Here is a 27,003-nt window from a genome sequence, read left to right as displayed (position 1 = left end):
CGTAATAACGAGATATGCTGTTGAAATAACGACTTAAGTCGAAATAACGAGATAAGTTTTCCTTTTTTTTTCTCACCTTGCGTTTCAGGGCTTCCGTACCATACAAACCAGTCTGTTGAGTGGTGACAATAAATGGGTTTTTCCCGTTGCATTCATATGCTTTGTTGTCTGAAAGAATAGGAATCATGGAGGACACCTGATGTATTCTTGTCTATTTATTGGGGTAATCTTATAAATTTACGTTTTAATAAAATACATCCCATTCATTGATAACGTCCTGGTTGCGCATGCAACCCACCGTTCCCTGAAGGAGGGAACGGAGGACGTAGTCGACGTCGACTGAATTGGGATCACGCTAGGGAGCCTATCATCTTCGATTACTATTGAACGAGCCAATGGAATGGCTGAGGAGCCGAGAGTAACCCGGGGTCAGCGGTGGTCCAGCGGTAGTGGCAAGGGGACTACGTCCTCCGTTCCCTCCTTCAGGGAACGGTGGGTTGCATACGCAACCAGGACGTTCCCTTTCAGTCGATAACGTCGGACGTAGTCGACGTCGACTGAATTGGGATCACCCTTTGAACACGCCGCTAACGCTGCCACCTTCCAGTGCCTAAACCAAAGCCTCCTGATGCCCCCGCAAATTTAAGGCGGGGAAGGACAGGGGTTAGGCCAGGGAAGTCACTGCTGTTCCTACAGGACCACTGGGAAAGCGTTCCCCGTACATTGGGTAGGAAGGGACGCTGCGGAAGCCACGTCCAACCCAGAGGGAGGTAACGTGGAAAATACACATATGAACTGGGCGGAAACCGGGCAGTCTAACATATGGAATGACACTGGGGTGGCTCCAGCCTAAGACGGGGGGAGACACACCGGACAGTGACGGCAGAGAGTCTCTGCCGAGGGAAGACACGGGCTCACCGCAGGGAGCCGTATCGTGGAAGAATACACATATGGGGTCGCCGAAGGGACCGCAACATATGGACCCAGCCTAACACAGGTTCCACACTGCTTACGAGTGGTAGGCCTAACACCAGACGTTCCGCAAGTCCGACGTCGGAGGGGTGCTGAGGAACTCAACAGGGTTCAATTTTAAGGGAACTCAACTGGAGTAGAAAGGCGCACGTATCCAGTCCATAGGAGGGGAATGGCGCAGCAAGCCGACACTTGAACCGGGCTCACGGTGAAACTGGCTTCATGAGAAGGGAGCCCATGGGAAGCAGCGGTTCAACTAGGTGTCGTCCAGCCCCCAACTCTAGAATCTGTTTAGCAAAGTGAAGGGGTGGATTGGAATCCACTGCTGCTTCAATGTATATGTAATGATTGTTTATAATTAAGGTATTAATCAATATTTTTCCTTCTAAATATCAAATGAGTTGAATGACTTCTCTGGAGATTTTACTTTATTTATATAAGTTACCATTGTGATTACTGAAATGTTCTTTTCATGTATTCTTTAATGTCTGTATTTGATATCTGAATGCAGTGCTTGCTTATTTAACCCAGCTTCCAGAAATGAAATAGGGACTTGTTTTGTGTTTGAGAAAGGTCTTCAATGTGTTTAAACATATAGGGGTCATTGAAGCCAATTGTTTAAGGGACCATTTCTTTGTTAAAGCCTTTCTTTCCAGTTAGACTAAAGTTTAGCTATCTTTGAGAGAAAGAACGCATTATCTTGATGTTTTGAGAGGACTCTCCTGTTTATAGTGAGAGCCTGGCCAAATCCAACCTTGGAAAAGCTGTGTGTCGGTGTGTGTGTTAGTCTTCTTGGTTACAGGTTAAGGAACCACTGGCATTATTGGACATTGACTGAGTTGTTGTTCTGGACATGCTGGCGCCCAGCAACCCAAATCTGCGACCTGGAAGGTCATGACGTGCCTAACTTCAGCTGCATAATCGATGGAGATATGCTTCAGTCTATCTGTATATGTGTGGAAAATTACTGTGTTTATCTATTTCATAGCCAATGAGAATCATTCATCCTGTAAGCAATGACGTAGCTTAGACCTTGGAAATCGTATAACTGCTGTGATCTTTGTAACTGTAAGCGGGGCGGCCTACGAACTCCTGTGCGAGTATTGAAGCTGACTTCTGCTGATGAAACTGCAAACTATCTTCAGTAAATATTTTCTTTAATTTTTTATAATTCTGACTCTGGGTCTTCATTCTTCATATCTGGTTCTGGGTCTTTAACTGTACACCCCTTACAGTTTGGTGGAGGATGCGGCGGGCAATCATTCCGTGGTGACATCTCTGGCAAATCAACACACAAGGTAGTAAGCTTTTATTAATTGTTAGGGCTGTCTGACTGGAAGAGATTTTGAAGGAGAGCGGGAGAGCCTTCACTCCGATGAGGCGAGTGAAGGAGTAAGTAGCCTTCACTCCGATGAGGCGAGTGAAGGAGTAAGTTGTACTGCTGAGAGGATAAGAAGTCGCTGAGAGCGTCGTTAAGGGTAACGGCAGCAGACAGCGCAAGCGAAGCGTGCTCTGTGGGTGCCCCGCTGGGCATTAATGGTGTAGCACCACCCCAGCAGAGTACGTCCCTGGACGGGAGGTCCAGTGGCACCGTAAACCTGCTCAATCTCTTCCATCTCAGATAGGGGATCCCCGAATTTAGTGAATCAGGCAGTTAGTGATACTAACAAAAATAGGGTTGTTTGCCAGGGATGCATCAGGAACGATCCCGAGAGAAAAAAAAAAAAAAAAAAAAAAACAGTTGTGACCCAAATTGGCATGGACCAGTATATGTAACTGTGATTTTGGAGTATACTCTGCAGTTTCATCACGGAGAAGCCAAGCTGTGTTGTTCAAAGATCGCCGCCTCCATTTCTGCAATGACTTCAGGTGAGTTTGAACTGTTATTAAGATATGGCAGACAAACTGAGTAACTTGATCAGTAACCTGAACAGTCCTGAAACTAATAGTGAGACAGAAAAGAGCGAACGCTGTAAGCAGCTGTGCTCTGAAGCCCTCACTTCAGAGAAATTTGCAGAAATTATTAAGTAAATGGTTGTCTTGATAAGTTTTGCTTCTGTTTGGAAATTTAAACAACAACTTGACTGGCTACAAACAAACAAAGAAACTGAAAAATTAAAATGTTTAGCCTTGTATTGCTTACGATGATTACAAAAAGCAAGTATATTAAATTATGGGTCGAAGATCATTTCCTTGGACAAGAGTGACTAAAGTTAAACAGACACTTTGTGAAAACAACTTAGAATATTTTGCAGCTTATGAAAATTAATGTTCTGCCAATAATAATGATGAAGTTTATGATTGGGCTATTATGATTAAATCAGCCACTGGTGGACTGTAAAAGAATACAGAGAACTGCTTATCAACTCGGTTTGCATTCCTGTTTGGGACACACACTGCTTCAAGGGTGTGCAGTAAGTTGGAGCCGAGAGTGTTTTAATGGTGGTCATCAGGACCATTTAATACGTAACTGTAAATGCCCACCGAGAAGGTGTTTAAAATGTGATAAAATGACAACACATTTTTGGTAATAATATTGGTTTGAAAGTAGATCAGTGTTTAAATGACGACAGTGACATTTTTCGTCTGAGAAATAAGAGATAAAAAGGTCAAAAGATTGAAGTCTTAAAGTGAATCCTTTTGAAGAAAATATCTATAATAGTAATTTCTATAATAGTAATTTTTATAAGTGAATTGATGAATACAGGTTGATGTAAAATGAATGACTCCAACAGATGTGAGTTGCAAAATATATCAAAGTAACTAAAAGGATGATTGTGTTGTAATTAAACATTTTAAAAAGGTTTTAGATGATATAGAGAGACTAATCTCACAGATGATTTACAATAACTGCAAAAGTATCACAAGCAGAGAGTGCTTGCCTCGTCAAACTTATAGTGTGAATCCTAATTGGAGATTGATAAACTCCAAGAGAAAACTAAAGTAAAATATTAAACTATGGTTGAGAACTTGACAATTAAAATTGAGATTGAGAAATATGAAACGTTATTGAGAACTAGAATAATTATTTTTATGTAAGAACAAATAAGCAGAAGTAGTAGGCTACTGAATTAACAGTTGCTAAATGTAAAATGTGTTGAAAGGCATTTGATTAAACAAACAGCTTGAAAAGTTGACCATGAAAGAGCTAGAAGCTGATGTTTTGCTTTCAAAAGATAAGTCGGCTATTGGCTGTAATGAAACAGTTCGCTTATCTAAATCTGATGTGTGCTGTGGCTGAAACAGCCAGTGCGACAGAGACTCAATCTGAGTGGAAATTTGTAATGTCTAGATTCCCTGACGTGGGCAAAAGACAACTGTAAAACTATGTTTATTTGAAAACACATGTAATTTCTGGCAAAGATGCCTTAAGCTGGGCTAGAGTTAAAATATGGTAGATAAAGTCTGATGTTAAAAGTTTTATGACAATGCAGTGTACCAGTCCTGAATGCCTCAGAGTCTCTCTCTCATTCAATGTCAGCTAAAAGCTGTTATCTGAGCCTGTGTCATAAGTGAAAATAAGTTATTGATAGTAAAGCACAGTGTTTCAGTTGAAAACCATAGACACAGAGATGTTAAAAGAAATCATTGCCATTCAGAGGGCAATTTGTATTTAAATGTTAAAAATGTTTTAAATGTAAAACTGAATGACTTTAAAGAAGTCTTTAAAATAATAATACAGACCTTAAACGATAGAGGTGACATTTTGATTAGCGTATTTTAGGACCAGTAACAACTTTGTCTCATTTTAGTCTCCACCATTCAGGACCGATGGCTCCGGCTACAGATGAAGTACACTGAATGTACGGTTGTGATCTAAATTCACTGAGTATAGTCTAAGTAGCCAAGTTGCTGCTTTTAAGATAGTTAATGGATTTAAGTGATTAAATACTGTTGTTTTTAACCTGTCTCCCTGTGAACACTATTAGGCAATCGGAATGGCTCTGGTGACTCTTGAACGTGCCTTTCCTAAGCTCCAGAAAACAGCTGAGTTCTGTTGAAGAAAACTGATTGTATTGGGAAAGAGCGGTCACCAGTGTGTACGTGTGTACGAGTGGCTACTCAATGACGGGATGATCTTCCTGGCCAGGGGACAGCCTAACGCAGGGGGTCACGAACATTGGGCACCTCCGGATGCAGGTGTTATTTGTGAGAAAGGTATGAGAGTTGAGCGCTGATTACTGGAGGCCACCGGGGTCAGCAGAGCATTGAGAGGTGAGATGGGCTGTGAGAAGTTACGGCAGTCTGACCCAGAAATGTGAGTTCCTCTATACCACTCACCAGAAACCGCATTGATTGTATGGCTTGTTTTTCATTGTGACAAGTGTCTGCAACTATGCCAGGGGACGACACCCTGAAGAGAAGAAAATTAAAGATAAATGATTAACGGGAGTGGACTTTCAAAAGCCAGCTGATTCCATGAGGTGATTGCCATTATTTGCTGCGGAGACAGTAACAAAACTTAATTATATGAGGGACATGATGTTGGTTGCCATATGGGCAAGTAAAATGTATAGAAGAGTTGATTTTGAACTAATATGTCTATAACATAGTTTTAACTCTTGAAGGTCGTTAGACATGGTGGTGGCTAAAGATGAAGACAGCTTTTGATTTAAGAAAAGTCTGGATAACAAAGGTGAATGGTCAAAGATTATTGTAACGAATTTAATATTACATTTTATATAAGTTACAGTCTTAGAAATTTATTTATAGTGAGAGAGACTGCTTGAGTGGAGGAAGGGATGGTAACTGTGTCTGTCTTTCTGTCATCGGCCTGCTAGAGCAAGCTGAAGCAAAATAATGAAAATGAAACAAAACAACCCAGCTGACCTTGTTAAATTCTAATGAATAATGAACAGGCATGCTTTGAAACTAGTTAAGAAACCATGTAAAATTAGGTAAAAGCTACAGTAAAATGTGAAGTTTAAAATCTTACTTAAAATTTAAATCTTTTTAGAGATGATATAATGAAAAGCGAACATTGAAGATGAACAGTTAAAATATGTGTCTAATATGTGTGTGTGTGATGGTGACTGCACTCTATGTCTTGTATGTGTTAGTTTGGGGTACGAATACTGCGTCTGAATAGTGTGTATATTGTGTCATTAACCTCTGGAATGAGGGTTTTATCATTACAGATGGGTTAAGGCAAATGACAAGTTTTAAGGAAGCTAATAGTTTTGAGTCAATCTGATGAAAAGACAATGCAGAACATGGGACGAGCTTTAATTGGAGTGGTTCTCCAGCTCTGTCACTATCCAAATAATCCAGAGTGAGCTCCCTCATTTTTATTGAAAGGCCGGAGGGCGAACAAAGGAGGAGTGAATATAACTTCTAAAAAGAAAAGGTTTTATTTCCCAATCCATTAAATGTATGTATGAAATTAGATGTCTAAGAAAACTACAATTTAATAAAGGTAAAAAGAGAAAGCAGCTATATGGCTGTGGGCTGGGATCTGAGTAACATAATATTTTGGTTTCTGTAAAACTGTACAGATAAGTGGAACTGAGACAAATACTGTGAGAAGTAGTTATAATGAAAATAAAGTTGAAGTTAATGATAAGAAAACAAGAGTATTGAAGAATTAATAAAATACCATGATTTCCCTAACGAGGGAACTTTAAGTGTCACTAGGCTGACAGTGGTGAGAGACTCGGATGCAGAAGGAACTGGCATGTAGGGCAAGATGGAAGAAATATAGTAGAAAAAAAATGTATGTTATGAAAATACAATTTCTGATAGAATTTATGGAAGTCAAATTAAGTTTAAATGGTATGGAAAAGTGAGTTTCAAAATAAAAACAATAAGACATTGTATGATTGACAGGGATTAAGTGATATATGGATAAGGAATGAACAAAAGCTTTATTAAGCAGAATGGGGAACGATCCTATATTTTAGTGGTAAAATAATGACTGAAATGATGATGTGAATTTGTTTTATTTTATTTCTATTTTTGAAACAAACAAAAAAGGGTATAAGATGTTATACAATTAAAATGGTACATGCTATGTGACTGTAAACTGAAGGATGATTTCAGTAAAGACTTAAAGTGCTTACATCGATTATTATGGGCCTTAATTATTAATATTTTATTTGTTTGTTGTTTATTTTTAGTTAGACAACCATTGTGTTTTGAACCTAAAGGGTCTATAAAAGGGGTAGTGAAAATAATGGATTAACCATCCAACTTTGTTTATAATAAAAGGAATTGGAAATTATAAAAACTAGTGCATATATCCTGGTATTTATGATTAAATATGTACTTGTATTGTATCAGTTAATTTGATGATGAAACCAAATTAGCCAAGATGAATAATAGCTGTGTAAGACATGGAAAGACAGCTATGTCCAAAGGTTCTGGAGATCAATATTGTAGTATGTGGGATATGTTGTTGATATTAAGTCGTTGAAGGAAAAAGATATTGTTTGTTTTATAAAAATTAACCTGACAGAGGAGCATGGGTCAGAAACCTAACATTTTGAAGCAGCCTCTTTATGGATAGACCAGATGTGGTGTTTAGGACTCCACATTGGTCTAAAACGGGGGACTGAAGGGGGTGGATTGGAATCCACTGCTGCTTCAATGTATATGTAATGATTGATTATAATTAAGGTATTAATCAATATTTTTCCTTCTAAATATCAAATGAGTTGAATGACTTCTCTGGAGATTTTACTTTATTTATATAAGTTACCATTGTGATTACTGAAATGTTCTTTTCATGTATTCTTTAATGTCTGTATTTGATATCTGAATGCAGTGCTTGCTTGTTTAACCCAGCTTCCAGAAATGAAATAGGGACTTGTTTTGTGTTTGAGAAAGGTCTTCAATGTGTTTAAACATATAGGGGTCGTTGAAGCCAATAGTTTAAGGGACCATTTCTTTGTTAAAGCCTTTCTTTCCAGTTAGACTAAAGTTTAGCTATCTTTGAGAGAAAGAACGCATTATCTTGATGTTTTGAGAGGACTCTCCTGTTTATAGTGAGAGCCTGGCCAAATCCAACCTTGGAAAAGCTGTGTGTCGGTGTGTGTGTTAGTCTTCTTGGTTACAGGTTAAGGAACCACTGGCATTATTGGACATTGACTGAGTTGTTGTTCTGGACATGCTGGCGCCCAGCAACCCAAATCTGCGACCTGGAAGGTCATGACGTGCCTAACTTCAGCTGCATAATCGATGGAGATATGCTTCAGTCTATCTGTATATGTGTGGAAAATTACTGTGTTTATCTATTTCATAGCCAATGAGAATCATTCATCCTGTAAGCAATGACGTAGCTTAGACCTTGGAAATCGTATAACTGCTGTGATCTTTGTAACTGTAAGCGGGGCGGCCTACGAACTCCTATGCGAGTATTGAAGCTGACTTCTGCTGATGAAACTGCAAACTATCTTCAGTAAATATTTTCTTTAATTTTTTATAATTCTGACTCTGGGTCTTCATTCTTCATATCTGGTTCTGGGTCTTTAACTGTACACCCCTTACAAAGCATATCGTCAACGCCCAGGCGGAGCACTTTACACTCATCATAGAGGAGCTCAACACCTAAGTGGACATGTTGCATCTCGGATTTTCACCGAAATGAAGGCAAGCACTAAGTGCAACTTTGCATGGAAACGGCCTTCCCTCTCTGCTGAATTCCAACAGATATTTGTAGAGCTGGTCTGAGGTCTATGACTTGCATTCTGTACACGTCCAAGCGAACAGACAGAGAAGCCAGGGCTGGATCTGCCTCCTCCAGGGCAGCGCTTGCAGGCTCACCACCTGCTCCTATTACGGGAGAGGTAGGAACCTTGGGCACAATCCGAGCCGGGGTCTCAGCTTGTGAGAGTTAGCCGGCCCAGACTCCAGGCACAATACGTTGACCGAAAGCGAGCAAGTCCCTACCCTCTAGTAGAGACCACGCGAGCAGGAGAACTGATATAACAGATTTTTTAACTCACTGCCTGCAGTGGCTCAGGGGCGGTCTCTGCAGTGCAGTCGCACCAGGGACAAGGCCCAAGAGGATAAAGAGGGACACAAGGATTTACAAGACCTTGCTCCTCAGGAACCTGACGATCAGAACGTGCTTCTGCATACTTCTGCAACACGATGAGCGTCGTTTAGACACCGAGGCAACATCATTTTGAGGGTGAAGGAAAACAGCCTACTGCAACCCATTTTGCAGGAAAGAGAGCACTGAAGTGATCGAAAGCTTTCAGGATCTCCTCTGGAGAGAAGACGCACTCAACGACTAGGTTCCACTTCTAAAGGCGTAAGCACGCTACCCAATTCTAGGGGGTGCTCGCAGAAGTGATGGTAACTATCACATGTTCTTGTGATAGCCACCTGAACCTCCGCGTTCAGATGTAAGACCGCCCGGAATCTCCGGGGGAAGAACGCGTGTGCCATCGTGCCCCGTCCCCGAAAGAGTTTTCAGGGGAAGTCAGGAAGGCTGTTGATGGGAACCAGGTCTAGTTGGGCCAATAAGGGGCAACTATGAAGACCTGTTCCTCTCCTGACTTGGCACGTAGGTGCAAGCGACGGGCGCAAAAGACAGGAGCATTGCTCAACACAACATGTGAAGATCACTGGGCTTCAGGAGCATTTTCTGCTCAGCACTTGGGTGTGACAAGTTCACTGAGCTTCAGGAGCATTCCTGCTCAACACCTGAGTGTGATAAACTCACCGAGCTTCAGGAGCATTTCTGCTCAACACTTGAGTGCGAAGAACTTCACTGAGCGACAGGAGCATTTCTGCTCAGCACTTGAGTGTGACAAGTTCACTGAGCTTCAGGAGCATTCCTGCTCAACACCTGAGTGTGATAAACTCACTGAGCTTCAGGAGCATTTCTGCTCAACACTTGAGTGCGAAGAACTTCACTGAGCACCAGGAGCATTCCTGCTCAGCACTGCGTGTGACGAATTCACTGAGCTACAGGAGCATTTCTGCTCAACACCTGAGTGTGATGAACTCACTGAGCTACAGGAGCATTGCTGCTCAACACCTGAGTGCGATGAACTTCACTGAGTTTCAGGAGCAATTCTGCTCAACATGAAGTGTGATGATTTCACTGACTTGAGCAGGCGCAAGGCGACCATGAGTCGCAGTCACTTTTAGAAGGCTCACTGGGGTTAAACGCATTTCTGCGGGCCCCTGGGGCAGCTGAGACCCAGTGTTTGTCCAAGGGTAGTCCGCTCGGTTTACACAAACACTGGCGGAAAGATGAAACCGGGGGGGCAACTGAGCGGCCCCGGAATGGTCATGACCCAGCTGGACCCAGGGTATGGAGTCTCCACTTGCCCTGGCTATAACTGTCGTGAGGCTCGATGGCGGCACGATTGAGTAAAGCGGGAAGAGTGGAACAAAGCGTCCTCAGAAGCTTCTGACTCCAAGGAGGAGGTGACGGGTGAGTTGTGACAGCAGCGGTCGCAATGTCTAACAACTCGAGGCACGAATGCCCGTGTAGTCGGGGGTCGCCCAGGCCCCTGTTAGAACACGCCCTTGTACATGGCCCCTCTGTTGAAGAGGGTTTGGCAGCAGACCGGGATGAACTATAGTCACACAGGGTGAGCTGCTCTGCCACGGTCACCTAGGGACTCGATCATGAAGCTAGCGCTGAAGCGGTCACATATGGAGGAAGCCAATGGCTGCAACTACCATATACCCCAGGAGCCTCTGAAAGTTCTTCCAGTGGGACCCTTTCTCACTTCAAACACCAGCTGAACACATTCTCATTGGAGAAACGTGTTAGACCGAGTCCATCTCCAAAACTGAAAAAGAGATACTAAGCCCGTGGGCGAGATTACTCTCTTCCAGTTGACCTGAAGACCCAACGGGCTCTGGAGCACTCGAAGGGAAGGACACTGTACTGATACTCCACCCTTACACGCAACCCACAGGATGGCCTGCGGTGCGGAAGGTAGAGATCTGTTCTTAAGCACATGTCTTTCAGGTCGGAGCTGCAGACCAATCTTGGGCCAAGATGGTCACGACCCACCACCTAGTAGCACGAAGAACGAGTTTACAACTGGCCTTCGTACCGGCTAGAGGAGCGGCTATATCAAATCCTTCGCCAGCAGGATAAGATAAGCACGCACAAGTCAGGAGCACTGCTCAACACTCGGTGTGATGAATATCACTGAATTTTCAGGAGCACGTCTGCTCAACACCTAATGTGATGACTATCACTGACTTGAGCGGGGTAGCCGAGCCTGAGGTGGGGCAGCAAAGTAGAGAGAGTGGTGTTAGTGTGCTGTGCAACACTTACCTGTCTCCACAAGCGGCAGGGGGCGCGTGAGAAGGCGGATGACCAGGTCCTCGAACGCACCAAGCTGCCTGCTGGCGACCAAGGGGGAGCTGGGGGGTGTAAAGCTATACAGGGTCACACCCGCCAGACTGGCCCTCTTGGGACCCAGGAACAGATGAAATTGCTCTCTCTTTGAAGTGTGGGTATCGCTTGCTCCGCTTTTTCTTTTTTTTTTTTTTTTTTTAGGGAGCCAGCGGCGGAACAGACACACACACAAACACACACACAAAGCATCTCATCCATTCCTGGGCGGCCCGCTCCGGAATGCTTTCGCTGTCGCTTGCCACCTGGCTTGGCAGCGCCTGGAGCGGGCTGGGCGTCTCTACTGCGGCCGGCTCCATGCTGAGGCCTGGGTAGAGGCTGCTGCGGAGGGCCAGCAGGAGCGGCGGCCGGGGAACGCCCACGGCGACGAGCAGGCGGAGGAGCTGCCACCGGCGGCGGGAGCAGCTGGCCACCGGGGCAGGATGTGCCGGATGACCTCCATCTGCGCTTGAGCGGCAGAGAACTGTTGGATGCAGTTCTCCACCGCGTCGCCGACCAGCCCAACCTGGGAAATTGGGGAGACCAGGAACCGAACCTTGTCCGCATCCGCCATACCAACCAGGCTGAGCCAACGAAGGCGCTACTGGACCACCAAGGTGGACATCGCCAGACCGATCACGCACGCTACGACACCCGTACCCCGGAGGGTGAGGTCGGATGCAGTGCGGTGCTCACCTATGAGCGCACGGTCTGGATTACCCTCGTGCATGCCATGGGTGTCCTAGCCTGCAGCAACGCCATGGCACGCAAGAGGAAGGGGCTTGCCCACAGGCTTTGTAAGCTCTGCCCGTCGGAACAGACGAAAACTCACAGGCCTTAGGGGGGAGACGAGGATCCCCCCAAAAGGCAGCGGCCGCCGGACACAGGTGCACCTGTGTCGACAGACCGCTCCAATGGAGGGACACCTCGCAACCCTTCACCGCCTCCATCAAGGGTAATGAGGGGGAAAAGCTATTCAGGCAGTTTCTGGCAGAGAAAGATGCTGTTCACCACCTGATAAGCTCTCCATGCATTTCGGGAAAGAAAGGCACTGGGGCGGCGAGCTGAGAACCAGCGCGGCCCGCCCCAAGATACCAAACTCCAGATTCCAACCGAGACTGAACGGGACACGGTGGAGGTTCCACTCGAGCCCGGCAGCCTCGGCGGCCCGTTTCAGCATAGCTGATAATTCTGGATCCGGCTCGGGCAACATTGAACTCCCGGAGGGAGACAATGAAGCCGAGTCATCATCTCTAGAAGTCAGCTCACCCTCCGATGCTGCAATCGGCGTCCTGTCCTCCAGGGGAGCCCCGAGTGAAACCGCTGGCCCACCCATTACAGATGGACCAGCAGACAACACAGGAGGCTCCAGTGGTTGCAGTGGAAGGGAGGAGTGAGGAGCCCACAGGGAATGGTTACCGGGCGGGACATCCAACACTATCCTCCGGTCACCCATCCCACACAGCACCCGAGGGTGGGGCATGGTAATGGGGACTCGCTCTCCGCGAACGAAGGCGAGTCTCGCCCTCAACACTGCGACAGTCATGTTCCCACAGTTCCCAGAGCTGTCCACAAAAGCTGTCTCAGCGTGCTGTAAGCCCAAACACGTGACACAACAGTTGTGACCATCAGAGAGAGACAGGGAACGACCGCACCCAGAAACGCACAGGCGGAATGACATCTTGAAAAAGACGCAAACGTACCCGTGTTGCTCTTTCAGAAAATAGGACCGTCACCACTGCCGGAGCACACAGGGGAAAGACCGCGGCAACACTGAACAGAGAACTGAAACAGTGAAGCACTCACTTTTCCGCCCTCTAACCAGCCATCAACACACACAAACATTTAGAAATTTGTTGCTGTTAAAACAGCAGTTGAGAGCTCAAAGCTCGCGATCACCGCTGCACTCGCGCTGTAGAACACCAGCACTGGGAGAGTCTTCCTGAAGAACACCGACACACTCGCTCGTTGTAGACAACAGCACTCTCAGAGACATCAAACGATCGGCTCCGAAGCGAAAGGCAACTAGTGCGTGCATCCACTTCCGTATTTATACCCGCGCCGCGGGGGCGGAGTGTGTGATGCAAATCACGCACGCCAAATTCCATTGGCTCGTTCAATAGTAATCGAAGATGATAGGCTCCCTAGCGTGATCCCAATTCAGTCGACGTCGACTACGTCCGACGTTATCGACTGAAAGGGAACTATATTCACTGTGCCAACCAACAATCACTGCAACATCTAGATAATCAGCTTGCTGGAATTTCAGTCAGTACATGCTATTTTTTTGCTATGTATGGAACATACAATATGGTTTAGATGATTATTCATAAATGTAAATATGCACTAATTTAACGTTTTATTTTAAATAAGTATATTAACATGTTTAATTGACAGCTTTTTGTAATTGTAAAAAAATATTTAATACATTTTTGTAATTTGCTTTGCCTTTTAATTTTTCCAAGTTATAAAAATACAAACCTTACGGACAAGTTCAACAATGGCAGTTTTTGCTGTCTGAAAATTCTCCTCTGAAATGCTTCCTGATGTGTCCAAAAGGATGAAGACATTCAGCCGACCTTCTTCAACCCTGACAGTCCTACCCAAATATTGCCCTAGTGATTGTGCAATAAAGAAAATGTAAACAGCCATATAGTAAAGGATAATGTGCCTTACTTGTGTACAAGAAAATTATGTTTTCAAAATGTTCTCTTTTCACCTTTCTTTTTAAAGTTAGGGTGTGACACATCCATAACTGCAGTCAGAGATCCTCCAAAGGCCTGAGCAACGATAGCTGGTTGATCAAATGAGTACTGGGCTAAAAAAAAAAAATGAATTGAATTGAATTGAATGTTTACTTTGAATCAGGGGTGTATTCCAGAAAGCAAGGTTATCTTACTGTCAAACATACCCTGAACTCTCGGTTGATTAAACCGAACCTTGCTTACTTGAGGTATGCTGGTTCTAAAAACGCTTTCACACCAGACATTCTCAACAGAGCGCCGAATCGACAAATCTCCGCGGAGACGGATGCTAAGAAAAAGCACACCATACTACTTCTTTTGTTAAATGCTGATTTACATACTTAGTGCATATTGCCACCTATTTGAGGGTTGTGCAATCATTTTTCAATCTTTTCGTTTAATGTACTTTAATCACATCCTGTTGCAAAAATAAAAAAGTCCTAATGCAGATCAACGATGTCTGAGATGAGAATTATATAGCTATATATATATATATATTTGAAGTAAACTACACCTCTGAAGTAAACTAACCCTGAACACCTCTGAAGTAAACTAACCCTTGATCATGAGCTGCTCCGGAGCAAGTTATGTTCAGAGAGTAGGTTGCTATGGCAACTTTCATACCCTGAAAGTTACTTGGGTTTTTGGAACCGAAAGTTGGAGTTATCTGCTTACTTACCCTTACGCCGGGTATGTCATATAACCTGCTTTCTGGAATACACCGCAGTCCCACTACACTGTGTAAATAAACCTCTGTTTCCTTGACTGACCATAGCAGCGTGGTTCTGCCCCACTCCATTCCCTTGAATCCAAACATTGCCTTTCAGAGGGGCCGAGCAAATCCAGACCTAACTGACACAGATACTGCACTCGGTCTCCAATACGGAAGCGTTCCCCAGAACGTAAGGCCCCTGGAGGAGCCCCTGGGTCTTTGCAGTCCTCAGCTGGAATAAGAAAAACATGATACATATATTTATCATTTATATACTATGCATTTTTTGGTAAATGATGCATTGTTCAATAATGATGAAAAAAATCACAAATTAAACCTATTTAAATTTATTTATTATGCATGCCAGTCCAGTAGTTGGCGATGTCACTTTGTAAAGAAACGCTACACGCCTATAGACTGAACGCGTAACACGCATGAGCATGACGTCACGTTTTCAGAAATTCATTAAAAACATGCACTTTGAAATAAAAACCTGCACGAAACAAAATTTTCAATCCCGCTCCTGAAGGATTCTGTCCCGCTTCCGCCAACTCCCGCAAAAAATATATGTGACCTTCACCCACAATACTCATGTTTTGTCCCCCTCCCACCCGCAAAAGCCAGCATAAGAGTATAAACAGATTTTATTTCTGTACGTCCATGAAATACTTTCAAGTTATCCTACGTGTCACCTAGCCACAACCTACACATCAACATAAATGCTCCCGATAAACTTTTTGTTATTAACAGTGTTGGGGGGTAACTCATTACAAGTAAGTTGAGTTACGTAATCAGATTACTTTTTCAAATAACTAGTAAAGTAACGCATTACCGGTAACACTTTAAGGTAAGGGTACATGAATTATCATAAATTCATGCATGAATTCTGCATTCATTCATGCATTAATATCTCATGAATCATCAGGAACTAACACAAGTTCAACATTTTTCATTCATGACTTCATGGACGAACAACACCTTAATTAAAACATTAACTAAGATGAGCACATCATCATGAGTTATGATTTATTACACATGATCATGATGTTTTCTTTGTTCACAGTTATGCCACCATTAATAGCACATTGTTCATCAGTGTTTCAAAGGACTATTCACCACTTTAGTTGAGGGGCCACACACATGATGAAGTCATTGATAGATAATGCTTAGTTAATGATGACTACTGTATTTGAATGTCAACAGAATTTGTGCTATGAGTTGCGATTGGTCTATTTTGGGGTCTGTCCAATACAGTAGTCATCATTAACTAAGCATTATCTACCAATGACTTCATCATGTGTGTGGCCCCTCAACTAAAGTGGTGACTAGGTCACTGACCTAGACAAAGAACAAAGAAAACATAATGATCATGCGTAATAAATCATAATTCATGATGATGTGCTCATCTTAGTTAATGTTTTAATTAAGGCGTTGTTCATCCATGAAGTCATGAATGAAAAACGTTGAACTCGTGTTAGTTCCTGATGATTCATGAGATATTAATGCATGAATGAATGCAGAATTAATGCATGAATTTATACATGAATTCATGATAATTCATGTACCCTTACCGTAAAGTGTTACCGCATTACCTTTAAAATGTATAACAAAATATCTGAGTTACTTTGTTTTCCCATGTTTTGACTGACAGCTCTCTTGTAGAGACAAAGTGCAGAGGCGTTGTGTGTTTGTGTAAACATGATGGTTATTCTAGTTCTAGACTAAATGTGAGTGTGCATTACTCATTTCACTATATGTATATATATATATATTTTTCTATTTCACACTCTGTTGGGTTGTGTCCCGCGGTAGGTTTTCAAGCTACCAAAACACCATTGTCGTATAAATAAACAGCCAAAACGCATAAAAAGTTTTCAGTTTTTAGTTGAAACGTTGTTGTATAAACGACCCCTGAATCTCCATCACCATGTAGCACATTTGCATAATTTAAACGTGCAGCTACTTTGGTCCTTCCTCAAACAAACGTAGTTATAAGACAAGGAGGAGTTTAAAAAATTAAGAACGTTTTTTTTTTTTACATTAACTAAATTAAAACTATTCTAGTAGACCATCTTGCAAAATGATGAACCATGTAAATATAACGTTTCAATTAAGAGTATTGAGGGAGTAGCATATTATAAAAGATAGTAAGAGAAAACAAATCATAACTTTGTTTGTATGTTCTGCATTTGTTTGGAAACAAAGGAATATAAATGCTTACACTGGTCATCACACACTGGTGTTGCACCAGTCCATCCACCCCACTGAGTGCAGTTCCGATCAGCAGATCCAATCAAATCAAATCCTTCATGGCAAGAAAAGGTCTGTTTTTCTCCAAACTTGAACCACTGTTTCCTTGGCCAGAACTGCCCGTTGTCAAGCTGAAGTTGAGCAGGGCAAAGAATCTCTAGTAGTGAGACAGAAACATGGGTGGTTAAAGTGAAAGCCAAACAAGTAGACTGTAGGGCTTTTCACACTTAAAATTGTTAATCTTTGGGTGTTTCACACTGTTCAAACTTTACCTTGTGTGAATTAATATCAGGTTTTCAGGATTTATGCACAGTAAAATCAGATGTGTTAAATGTACACCAATGGTATAAATACGAGTCACACCCACAGGTGTTAAAAGCAGTGTAGGATCTTTGTAGTGTTAAATGTTGAATTATCCAGACAGTTAACAAATCATTTATGTTTACTTTACAAGTGATGATTCGCCATTAGTGATGAGATGACACTTACTAAAAGCAAGTTTGGATGTACAAGTTGTTTAGAATTAGAAGTTTAACTCCAGTTACAGTTAGTTTGAAACATTTAAAATATGATGATCAGTGTGTCATTCAGTAGCGAACAGTATTATTATACCAGTCATTGCAACAGTGTTTAAACAAACACATTTGTTTGCACTGTGGCAAAGAAGAAGAGTATTAAGAGTATTAATCTGATTAATAATTTTATTAATTCTATCAAATTAATAATTTGTTAATCAATAGTGTTGTAGTAATATAAGCAAATATTGTCTCTGAAAATGATTTTGTATGGGGAAATTTTAACTGTCACACGTACACATCAAAACTTGGCCATGGTGACAGTCAACAAAAGATTCATGCAGCAGTGCATGCTGGGTACCAGCATAGTACCAAACTCAACAATGTCGTCCAGCATGCATTGTGGCATGGGTCTTTTGATTTGACAAAGTTTGACTTCAAACAATGTTAGGTTTTGTATGACAAGTGCTGATGTCTAAGCACAAATCTGTTGAAATGTTATATCCTTCAGAAGCAGTGTCTGCCCAATTCTTCAAGTAGTGATGGGAGCAATTACGTTTTTTGAAACTCGCAAAATGTCATTGTTTCGAAACACACTGATGATGCTTGCAGGTCAAAACAGTGTAAACCAAATGCAACTGTATCAAATCATTATCTATTAAATGCAATTAACAAATCATCTAATACCATTAAATAAAGTGTCTTGTTTAATTTGTTATTTTGTTCAATTATAAGACTTGTTTAATGAATAACTTGGTTTATAATAACTTAGCATTTAATTAAACTCTTATTTTTTATTATACAAATGTGTCATTAAAAATATCTACAAATTTATAAAATTTTAAAAATTAATAAAGTTAATATCATGGGTTCACAAGAGATCAGCGGTAAACCAATAAAATGTTTAAATGTTTTGAAAATAGTTATGACATAATAAAAGTCTGAAAATTTGTTTTAACTCAGGGTTAAACAGCAGAGTATGTTAAAAGGGATGATAACCAATGGAGTAAAAAGGCATTGTGGAGATAGAAAGGAGGTACCTTTGCACACAGCACTGAGTGTTCTCTTTCCATTTGGGAGTCTCATGGCTGACCATTGGCCATCTCTGTCACAGACTCTTTGCGTTGCTGGAAAAGGGTAGTGTCCTGCCTTGCAGTGATAGGTCAGCACGCTCCCCTCCAATCCCTCATTGGAGTAGGCCACACTACCTCCCTTTATGGACACTTTCAAAGAGCAGTTCTTCTGTGGTTCCTCATAATCTCCATAATCACTGGTTTCTAAAATACACATGACAAAAATGACAAATGGATTTTTTTTAATTAAATTTTTCTTTTAAGGTATACTTAGTAACTTTTTACAGTGTAGACTAAGTCTAATGACTATATTAACTAAAATATAGTCATGGCATCGTTCCCTTTACCATTGTCAATGTCATCTTGATTATGCTGTAGATAGCATGTTTCATTTTTACTTTCAGGTTTACCATACAAATGAGGATAATTTTCCTTGTACTCTGGCCACAGCAATTGAGGAATTTAAGTGATTATTAACAGTGTTTGGAATAACGGTGTTTAAAAGTATGGCGGTAGGTAACAAAGTTATTTTTTCAGTAACGGGCTAATCTAACTAATTACTTTTCCCGTTGTTACAACGGCGTTAACGTTACTGGACGTTAAATGCGGTGCGTTACCACAGGCGTCAGTTTGGTTTGAAATGTGCTGGGGAGACGCATTCGGAAGTGCATTTTGAGAAGTGCTGGGTACAAACTTGTGAAACTGTGCAGCCTCTTTGCTCAACCCGTAAATAAATCCATCGATCCGCCAATTTTGTTTGAGTTCTTAAATGGTCTAGTGGTAGAACTTTTGCCAAGAGTGTCAGAGGTTACGGCTTCTAATCCCCACTCGTATAGTTTTTTTTTTCTCTCATCAAAACTCAATATGTTCATCAGTGGTTACAGTCTATATATCAAACAGGGACAGGTTTGTGTGCATTTTATTTTGTGATTTCACCGGAATGAATAGAGAGTCTCCACAACGGCGATAGGATTGAAGCGCGCGTCCGAGTGAAGACTTGAGTTAAAAAACAACACATTTTAGCGCTAGATCTCTTATTTAATAGCGAATTAAATGGCAACGCATGGCATTGTTAGAGTTTGATTTAAGTTGCTACAGTTACTGCAAACACACTTTAATATTATTTAACTCTTTACTTTTGAAGAAAATACTTGAAGTACAGAATGTATTCCAGACCAGTTGTCTGACATTGGGAGTTTTATTTATTTAATAAAGAATAAGACTACAGAGCTAAACACACTTTTTTGTTGTTTAAAAGTTTACTTTGTTGTGAACTTACAAAACACTTGGAAGTAGCCTACAGGTTGTTTATTTGACCAGTTGTCTCAGGTTGAGAGAGTTTGATTTAATTTGCTATAGTTAAATGCACATTATATGGTGTTTACTTATCTTACAAAGATAATACTTGAAGATCAGGATAAACCTCTTGCTGTCTGTCGACGTGCAATAAATATCGAAAGTTATGTACAAACACCTGTCTGTTCTACTCATTTCAACTGACTTGTGAAAACTGCAAAAAAAAAAAAAAACTTTGACATATAGCAACTTTTTTTTTAACAGTAACGCAAATAGTTACTTTCCCTGGTAACGAGTTACTTTTATTACAGAGTAATTCAGTTACTAACTCAGTTACTTTTTGGACCAAGTAGTGAGTAACTATAACTAATTACTTTTTTAAAGTAACGTTCCCAACACTGATTATTAATGATAAAAGACCCATAGTTGTTGCATTATTTCCACCACAATGAAGAATATATATTTTTTTCAAAGTTTTCCTGTCTGTGGTGGTATCCAATACTTTACTTGTATGGGATATCCTAAATAAATATGATCACTCTTTAAAGTTTACCTTCACATTTGACCCTGGATACTTTTGGCTCCCATTCTCCATCAGAGCTGCAGACTTTTTGGCTGATTGGATAAGGTTCAAATCCATCGCTGCAGTGATAAATTAGCCGACTACCCACAACACCGCCATTTGAGTACTCCACCGTGCCTCCAATGATGGATTCAGATTTGGTGCAGTTTCTGGGCTCATTCTCCCCTAAGTCATAATCATAGTCATATCCTGATTGCACTGAAACAGAGAAATATTGAATATTTTTAACCTTTAGATTTTATCCTTTTAGATCTGAAAATTAGGGCATTTTTTGACTAAAATCATGATTATACCTGTACTCATGATTAAATATATCAGCAAAATCCATATCTGAGTTAAAACCGTCTAATTTAATCCTCTTGATATCTTTCCTCTCAATACCTGCCACAGATTTAATTCCCTGCCATGCTGCTCTTCATTTTTTTTCCATCCAGGCAAATCTTCCACCTTATCTTTAAAAAATCTTTATTTTAACCCATTCTTCTTTATTACTGCTCTCACCATTTACTGATCTCTCTAACTCGCTCTCTCTCTAACAGATTCTCAGATCTGAAAAGCTTTTTATTTTTTATCTAAAATTGCACACTTCTTTCCTGAACATTCTCTCTACATAGCAATAACTTATACACATATAACAGATTAACTGTATTATGATCAGAGAAATACACTCTTTATTGGATTTATCTGGGTAGCCATAAAAACGGCTTTTGAGTGCAGGCAAGCGGGCAAATGGACCAGCTTGTTGACTGCTAAATACGCTGGAACAGTCACATTGCATGGAACTGGACGAGCGAAACGTTTCGGTGAAAATTCGGCCGCAGCGGGATTTGAACACCGTCGCTTTCCTAGAGAGGCTAGGAAGGCTTTGAGACCTCGGGCTTGATTTCGATCCTTGGCCGGGGCCCGCGCTGAGGGGGGCGGCGTCCAGCAGAGCGAGAGCGCGGTCTCCGTTCTCGGGCCTGGTGGCGTTGAGAAGCGGTGGCGGCGGGTGGTGCAGGTTGCGGCTGGGAGCTCCGGGCAGACGGCTGTTTAGAGCGACCTGCTACGGAACTAGAGCGCTTCGGAAGGAAGTGCTTCATCGCCTGCGATGTCTTTTGAACCTCTTGGAATCTGTTGCGAAATCTTTGACGGCAGATCCGAAGAGGCCAGCTGACGAAATGGGCGCGTTGAGGAATACAGAGCACTCTGCTTCAGTCATTTCAGACAGCGTCAACCACAGATGTCTCTCAGCCATGGTGAGAGAGGCCATGTTCCGCCCAATGGCCTGTGCAGCTGATTTTGTAGCGCGTAGAGCCAGGTCTGTAGCGCTCCGCAAATCCGCAATGCTGATCGACCCATCGCCTTCCTCGTCCATTTTTCGGAGAAGGTCGGCCTGGAAGATCTGCAAGATGGCCATCGTGTGTAGTGCTGACGCGGCTTGCCCGGCATTGCCCCATGCATGGCTGACGTCACTCGGCAGGCTTTAGATGGTAGCGCTGTCTGCGCTCGCCGTCCAGCAGACGGCGGGCAGAGATGGGAAGCTACCGCTGCTTCCACTGGGGGAAGAGAAATGTCTTTCGCACCGTCCACAGTGGAGAATGCAGCGGATACAGAGGTACGCACCCTGGCCGAGAGGGGGGCGCCCCAGGACCTCGCGACTTCTTCGTGAAGCTCAGGAAGAAAAGGTGCGGGCCTGGATTGTGACGGCGCGTGGTCCTTCTTGAGGAAGCATGCGTCCAGTCGGTTGCGCGCAGGCTGCGTGGGCGCCTCCCAGTTGAGGCCGAGGTTGTCGACGGCTTGAGAGAGCAGACGCATCAGCTCCGATTTAATGCCGGCTCGTTTCCCAGAAGGCTCGCGGATAGCAGAGGGGAGGTCCACAGAGCTCGCCCAATCCTCACTAGCTGACGCCAGGATAGAACAGGCCTCGGCTGTTTCTTCGACCTCAATGGCGGAAGCGGCGGCGGACGGCGGCCGCTGTCCGTCGGGGAGGGACTCGAGCGATGCCGGCGAAGCTGGCGTGCGAACCGGCGAGCTTTGGCGGGCAGGAGAAGGCTCGGGGCCGCGCTGGGCACGGCGCTTCTTATGGCGCGGCGCTACAGCGGGCTGAAGTGCAGGCTCTGAGAATGATGCCAGGCGAGTCCTCAGAGTCACCATCGGCAGTAGCTCACAGTGAGGGCATCCGCCGTCTACAGGAGCGAGAGCCGCATGATCCTCACCCAGGCAGGAAACGCAGATGACATGGCGATCCTCTTCACTGAGTGTGGCTCGGCACGAGCCGCAGGATCTATGCATCTTGAAAAAGACGCAGCTCTTTTAGGAGAGAGAGAGAGACAGTGAAAAAATGTGTGTTGCAGCGGCGAACACACACACACACACTTGAAAAAGATATAACGCCGGAAAGCGTAGCAGGTACGGCGGCTAAAGGCGGCGATGCCAGCGACTTCAGACTCAAGGCTCGTCCCGCTGTGTGCTTTTCCTCAGACGGCGTGGCTTCTCACTCCGGATCCAGCGATGCGTGATGCTTCGCTGAAGAGATGAAAATCAGTTGTACCAGCCTAATCGAGCTATATTTATAGGGCGAGACCACGCCCTTTCTGGCGGGACGTGACGAAGTGGGCGCGAAATGCCCCCATTGGATATGTCACGCAGGGCCACTCTCGATAGGCTGCTGCTGTTGCTGCAGGGCAGCCAATAGGCGCGCAAGCCGTCTTGCCTATGTCTGCATGCTGCTGCACAGCGTTTTACATTAATTCAAAATTAAGGATAATTTTTGGCTTCAATATCTCGTGGAAAAGATGTTTTCCCCATAGCGTAAGATATTACGCAGTACGAGAGATACTCTCGTAAGAGAACTGTAGTTTTACATTTTAAATGTTTGTGCAGCCTAACTTTTATTTGATTGTTGATTATTAAATAAAGTTTATTTAAACAATTGATTAACCAAATAATTTTATTTAACTAAATATCTCACCATTCACTGATGCCCAGGTCGCACTCAGTCACCATATGTTTGGTCTAAAACGCAACTACTCTCATGTTTTAGTCAATATGAGTACATTTTCTGTCATCTTTGCAGGACTGTGATATGAAAGAGTGTGCAAAGTAACATGTTTTAGCAACGGTGTGAAAGTGAATAGCACATAACAGGCACAATACCAGTATAAACACGAATATCTATTGGTACAATATGCGTCACATGACTGAACATACGTCATTGTTTTTAAATACCTCCGTTTTGACAGTCCACACTACAACGCGAAAACAGCATTCTCAAATGTATCCACTTTGGAGAGCGTTTTCAAAAAGGTTTGTTTTCATTAATAAAAATGCTGTCTCAGGGGCTGTTTACACAGCGTTTTGGGTGCCTGAAAACACAAAGTTTTGAAAACGGGTTTCAAAGTGCAAGTTTTTGAAAACGGTCTCCCTGTTAACACCAAAGACGATAATGTCATGCACATGCGTATTACGTGTTCAGTCTATAGTGTAGGTTCTGTTTTAATAGTAACTAGCTACTTGAGTAGTTTTTTCATTGGATACTTTTTTTTTTACACTTACTCAAGTAACTATTAATAATTATATAAATATTTCTATAAGTACTTGTACTTTTACTTGATTACAGTATTCGGATACTCTACCCACCTCTGTATATGGTTCCCTGCTTAAACCTCCAAACATTTAGGAATTAGTTCCTTGCATAAGTCATTAAATGGAAAATGGTTTAACTAGTTGTCAAACTGTCAAGCGTATGTTCTATACATTTATATTATAATTATTTTGTAAATGTGTCCTGAATTGATGAACTGCAGAGGTTAATGTAACTAATGAAGGAAAATATAAAGTGCTAGATAAACCAGTTCTCTAAAATTGCTTCTCATGAAGCTTAATTTGGCAAGCGTATATAGACAGAGCGCAACACAGGGTTACAAATTCTGACAATGAAAGAACAAGGAAACAAAAAGGGTCAATTGTTTTGAGAAATGCACTTACTGGTTTGCAAATCTTAAGGGTGATTTATAAATATGTACCAAAGCGACTGAGAAAAACTGCAATGCATAATAACAGCCACATAATGATAAAAAAAACAGACCGTCTTCATATTTCTAACATGGATGAACCCATTATCATTCTCAAACTTTGTGAGAAAATTGGTATCATTGGGGACTTACCTTCAGATACAGAGATGTACAAGAAAAAAGTGAGGATATATGCAGTAGTGTAGTGCATAGCTGACATGATCAGTGCTGGCTTCTTTTAACTGTCCACTTTGGGTGAAATACCAATATGAACCTTTGTAACGTGTATTTGAGGAGTGATTAAACATTAACATTTTAATCCAATTCTGGTAAATTATATAAAGTAATCAATTTCGGTGAGTCTTAAAGGTGAAGGGTGTCATTTCTGTCCTAAAGAACAGAATTTCTGAAATAAAAATGGTTTCCAAACTGGTTTTCCAAAACAGCAATTTCATGGTGAAAGATCAAATTTGGCCAACTTTTATAGACCATGTTCTTGTTCATAGAAAGACAATGAGGGAAGCAGGACAAAGAGTACAACCCTATTTGAGCAGATTCCCCATAGCAATGTTTTTCTGGCCCAGTTCTGGTCCGCACAGCCCCCAGATCTGGATGGGCCACGCATGGGCCATAAGTGGCCGGAGTCTCAGCCAATTATTAACGCTTTAATGGCCCTGCACTGGGCCTGAATAGGATTTAGTGTTGGTACCAATTATCAGCCTTAAGTAAACCAGAAACCCCAAAACTGAGCCACACCTGAGCCTTATCTACCCTGTAAAAAAAAAAAAAAAAAAAATATATATATATATCTTACAAAACCTGTCAATGGCTACTACAGCTGCCAAACAAACACTGTAAAATTAAAGTGTCCTAATTTAAATAAATTGCAAAAAAAAAACATTTACAGAAATGTTTATTAATATTTTTTTACAGCTATATTATTTTGCAAAAAGCAGACGATACTGAAATCATTTAAATCCCAACAGAACATTAAACACTAACATATCTCTCAAGAATATTGCAATCTATACTTTACTTCTTTCATCCTAAAGTTCTTATTGAGATTTAACAGAGGTTTAGAATAGAATAGAAGAATAGAATAGCCTTTATTGTCATTGCACTGTGGAGGTACAACGAAATTTAGGGTGCTCCCACAGAGCCACCCTTGCACCACACAGAAAAACAAGAAACAACATACATAAAAGACAAAACAGGCTAAACACCATGTTCTCTCATTTAAATAGAGACAAACAACAATACTATAATAATATGTACAAACAGAATGTAATATATATATATATATATATATATATATATATATATATATATATATATATATATATATATATATATATATATATATATATAATATATATATACATAAAAATCGAATAAAAAGTTAAAATCTTGAGGTGTCTTATATAGTTAGGGTGATTGGAGGTGGGGGCTTATGTGTGTGAGTGTCCATGGGTGTTAGCAGTTCGTATGGCCCAGGGGGAAAAGCTGTTCGTCAGCCTGCTGGTGTGGGATTTGGTTGATCTGTAGCTTCTCCCTGAGGGCAACAGATCAAACAGGGGATAGGCAGGGTGTGAGGGGTCTCTTATGATGGCCTTGGTTCTCCTGAGGCAGCAGGATGTGGAGATGTTTTCCAGGCTGGGCAGAGGGCAGCCGATGATCTTTTGGGCAGTGTTAATGACCCTCTGCACCGCCTTCCTGTCCTCAGCTGTGGAGCCTGCGTACCACACACTTAAGCAGTGTGTTAGTACGCTCACCACTGAGGAGTGATAGAAAGCCAGCAGCAGCTTCGTGTCCAGATTGTTCTTCCAGAGGACACTCAGGATGTCTAGCCGCTGCTGAGCCTTCTTAACCAGGGACCTGATGTTGTAGGTCCAGGAGTGATCAGCAGAGATGTGGGTGCCCAAAAACATGAAGGTGGTGACAATTTCCACCCGATCTCCATTTATGAGGAGGGGGGTGTAGTCCTGTCTGTGCTTCCTGAAATCCAAAATTAGTTCTTTTGTTTTAAGAATATTCAGGGTCAGGTTATTGTCTGAGCACCAGCACGACAAATCCTTCACCTCTGCCCTGTACACTGTCTCGTCCCCGTCGTAGATACATCCAACTACTGTGTTGTCGTCCGCATATTTTATAATCTGGTTGGTTGGGTGGGTTGGAGAGCAGTCGTAGGTGTACAAGGCGTACAACAGAGGGCTCAGAATGCAGCCTTGAGGGGAACCAGTGCTGAGTGTGAGTGTGGAGGAGTGGTGGGGGCCTAGTCTCACAGATTGTGGGCGGCTCGACAGAAAGGTTTTAATCCAGATGCAGGTGGAGAGGGGGATCTGTAGCTGTATCAGTTTGCTGTAAAGAATGTCCGGAATAATTGTATTAAACGCTAAGCTGTAGTCCACAAAGAACAACCTCACATAGCTCTTCTTGTTTTCCAGGTGGCTTAGCGCTGTGTGGAGTGTGAGGGCGATGGCATCCTCCGTGGACCGGTTTGCCCTGTAGGCGAACTGGTGGGGGTCGAAGGAGGGAGGGAGGCAGTCTTTGATGTGCT

General features: G+C 42.4%; 1 protein-coding gene across 1 annotated transcript in view; it reads right to left on the bottom strand.

The window, feature by feature from the left end:
• LOC143715762 (complement C2) overlaps positions 1 to 24,696 on the bottom strand; it is a 70,539-nt gene extending 45,843 nt beyond the window's left edge. Inside the window, exons 1-7 of the mRNA XM_077207502.1 lie at positions 24,600 to 24,696; positions 20,425 to 20,652; positions 18,543 to 18,779; positions 16,959 to 17,144; positions 14,796 to 14,969; positions 14,001 to 14,099; positions 13,763 to 13,896 (exon numbers count right to left, since the gene is read on the bottom strand). Coding sequence (XP_077063617.1) covers positions 13,763 to 13,896; positions 14,001 to 14,099; positions 14,796 to 14,969; positions 16,959 to 17,144; positions 18,543 to 18,779; positions 20,425 to 20,652; positions 24,600 to 24,666 — 1,125 coding nt within the window. The 5' untranslated portion in view covers positions 24,667 to 24,696. The remainder of the gene's footprint in view (positions 1 to 13,762; positions 13,897 to 14,000; positions 14,100 to 14,795; positions 14,970 to 16,958; positions 17,145 to 18,542; positions 18,780 to 20,424; positions 20,653 to 24,599) is intronic.
• Between the last annotated feature and the right edge of the window lie 2,307 nt (positions 24,697 to 27,003).

This window comes from Siphateles boraxobius, unplaced genomic scaffold (genome assembly GCF_051911475.1).
Source record: "Siphateles boraxobius isolate OS27281-9 unplaced genomic scaffold, OSU_SipBor_1 6, whole genome shotgun sequence".
Taxonomy (NCBI): domain Eukaryota; kingdom Metazoa; phylum Chordata; class Actinopteri; order Cypriniformes; family Leuciscidae; genus Siphateles; species Siphateles boraxobius.
Note: the sequence above shows the minus strand (reverse complement) of the source record. Positions and strands in the feature narration are given on the sequence as shown.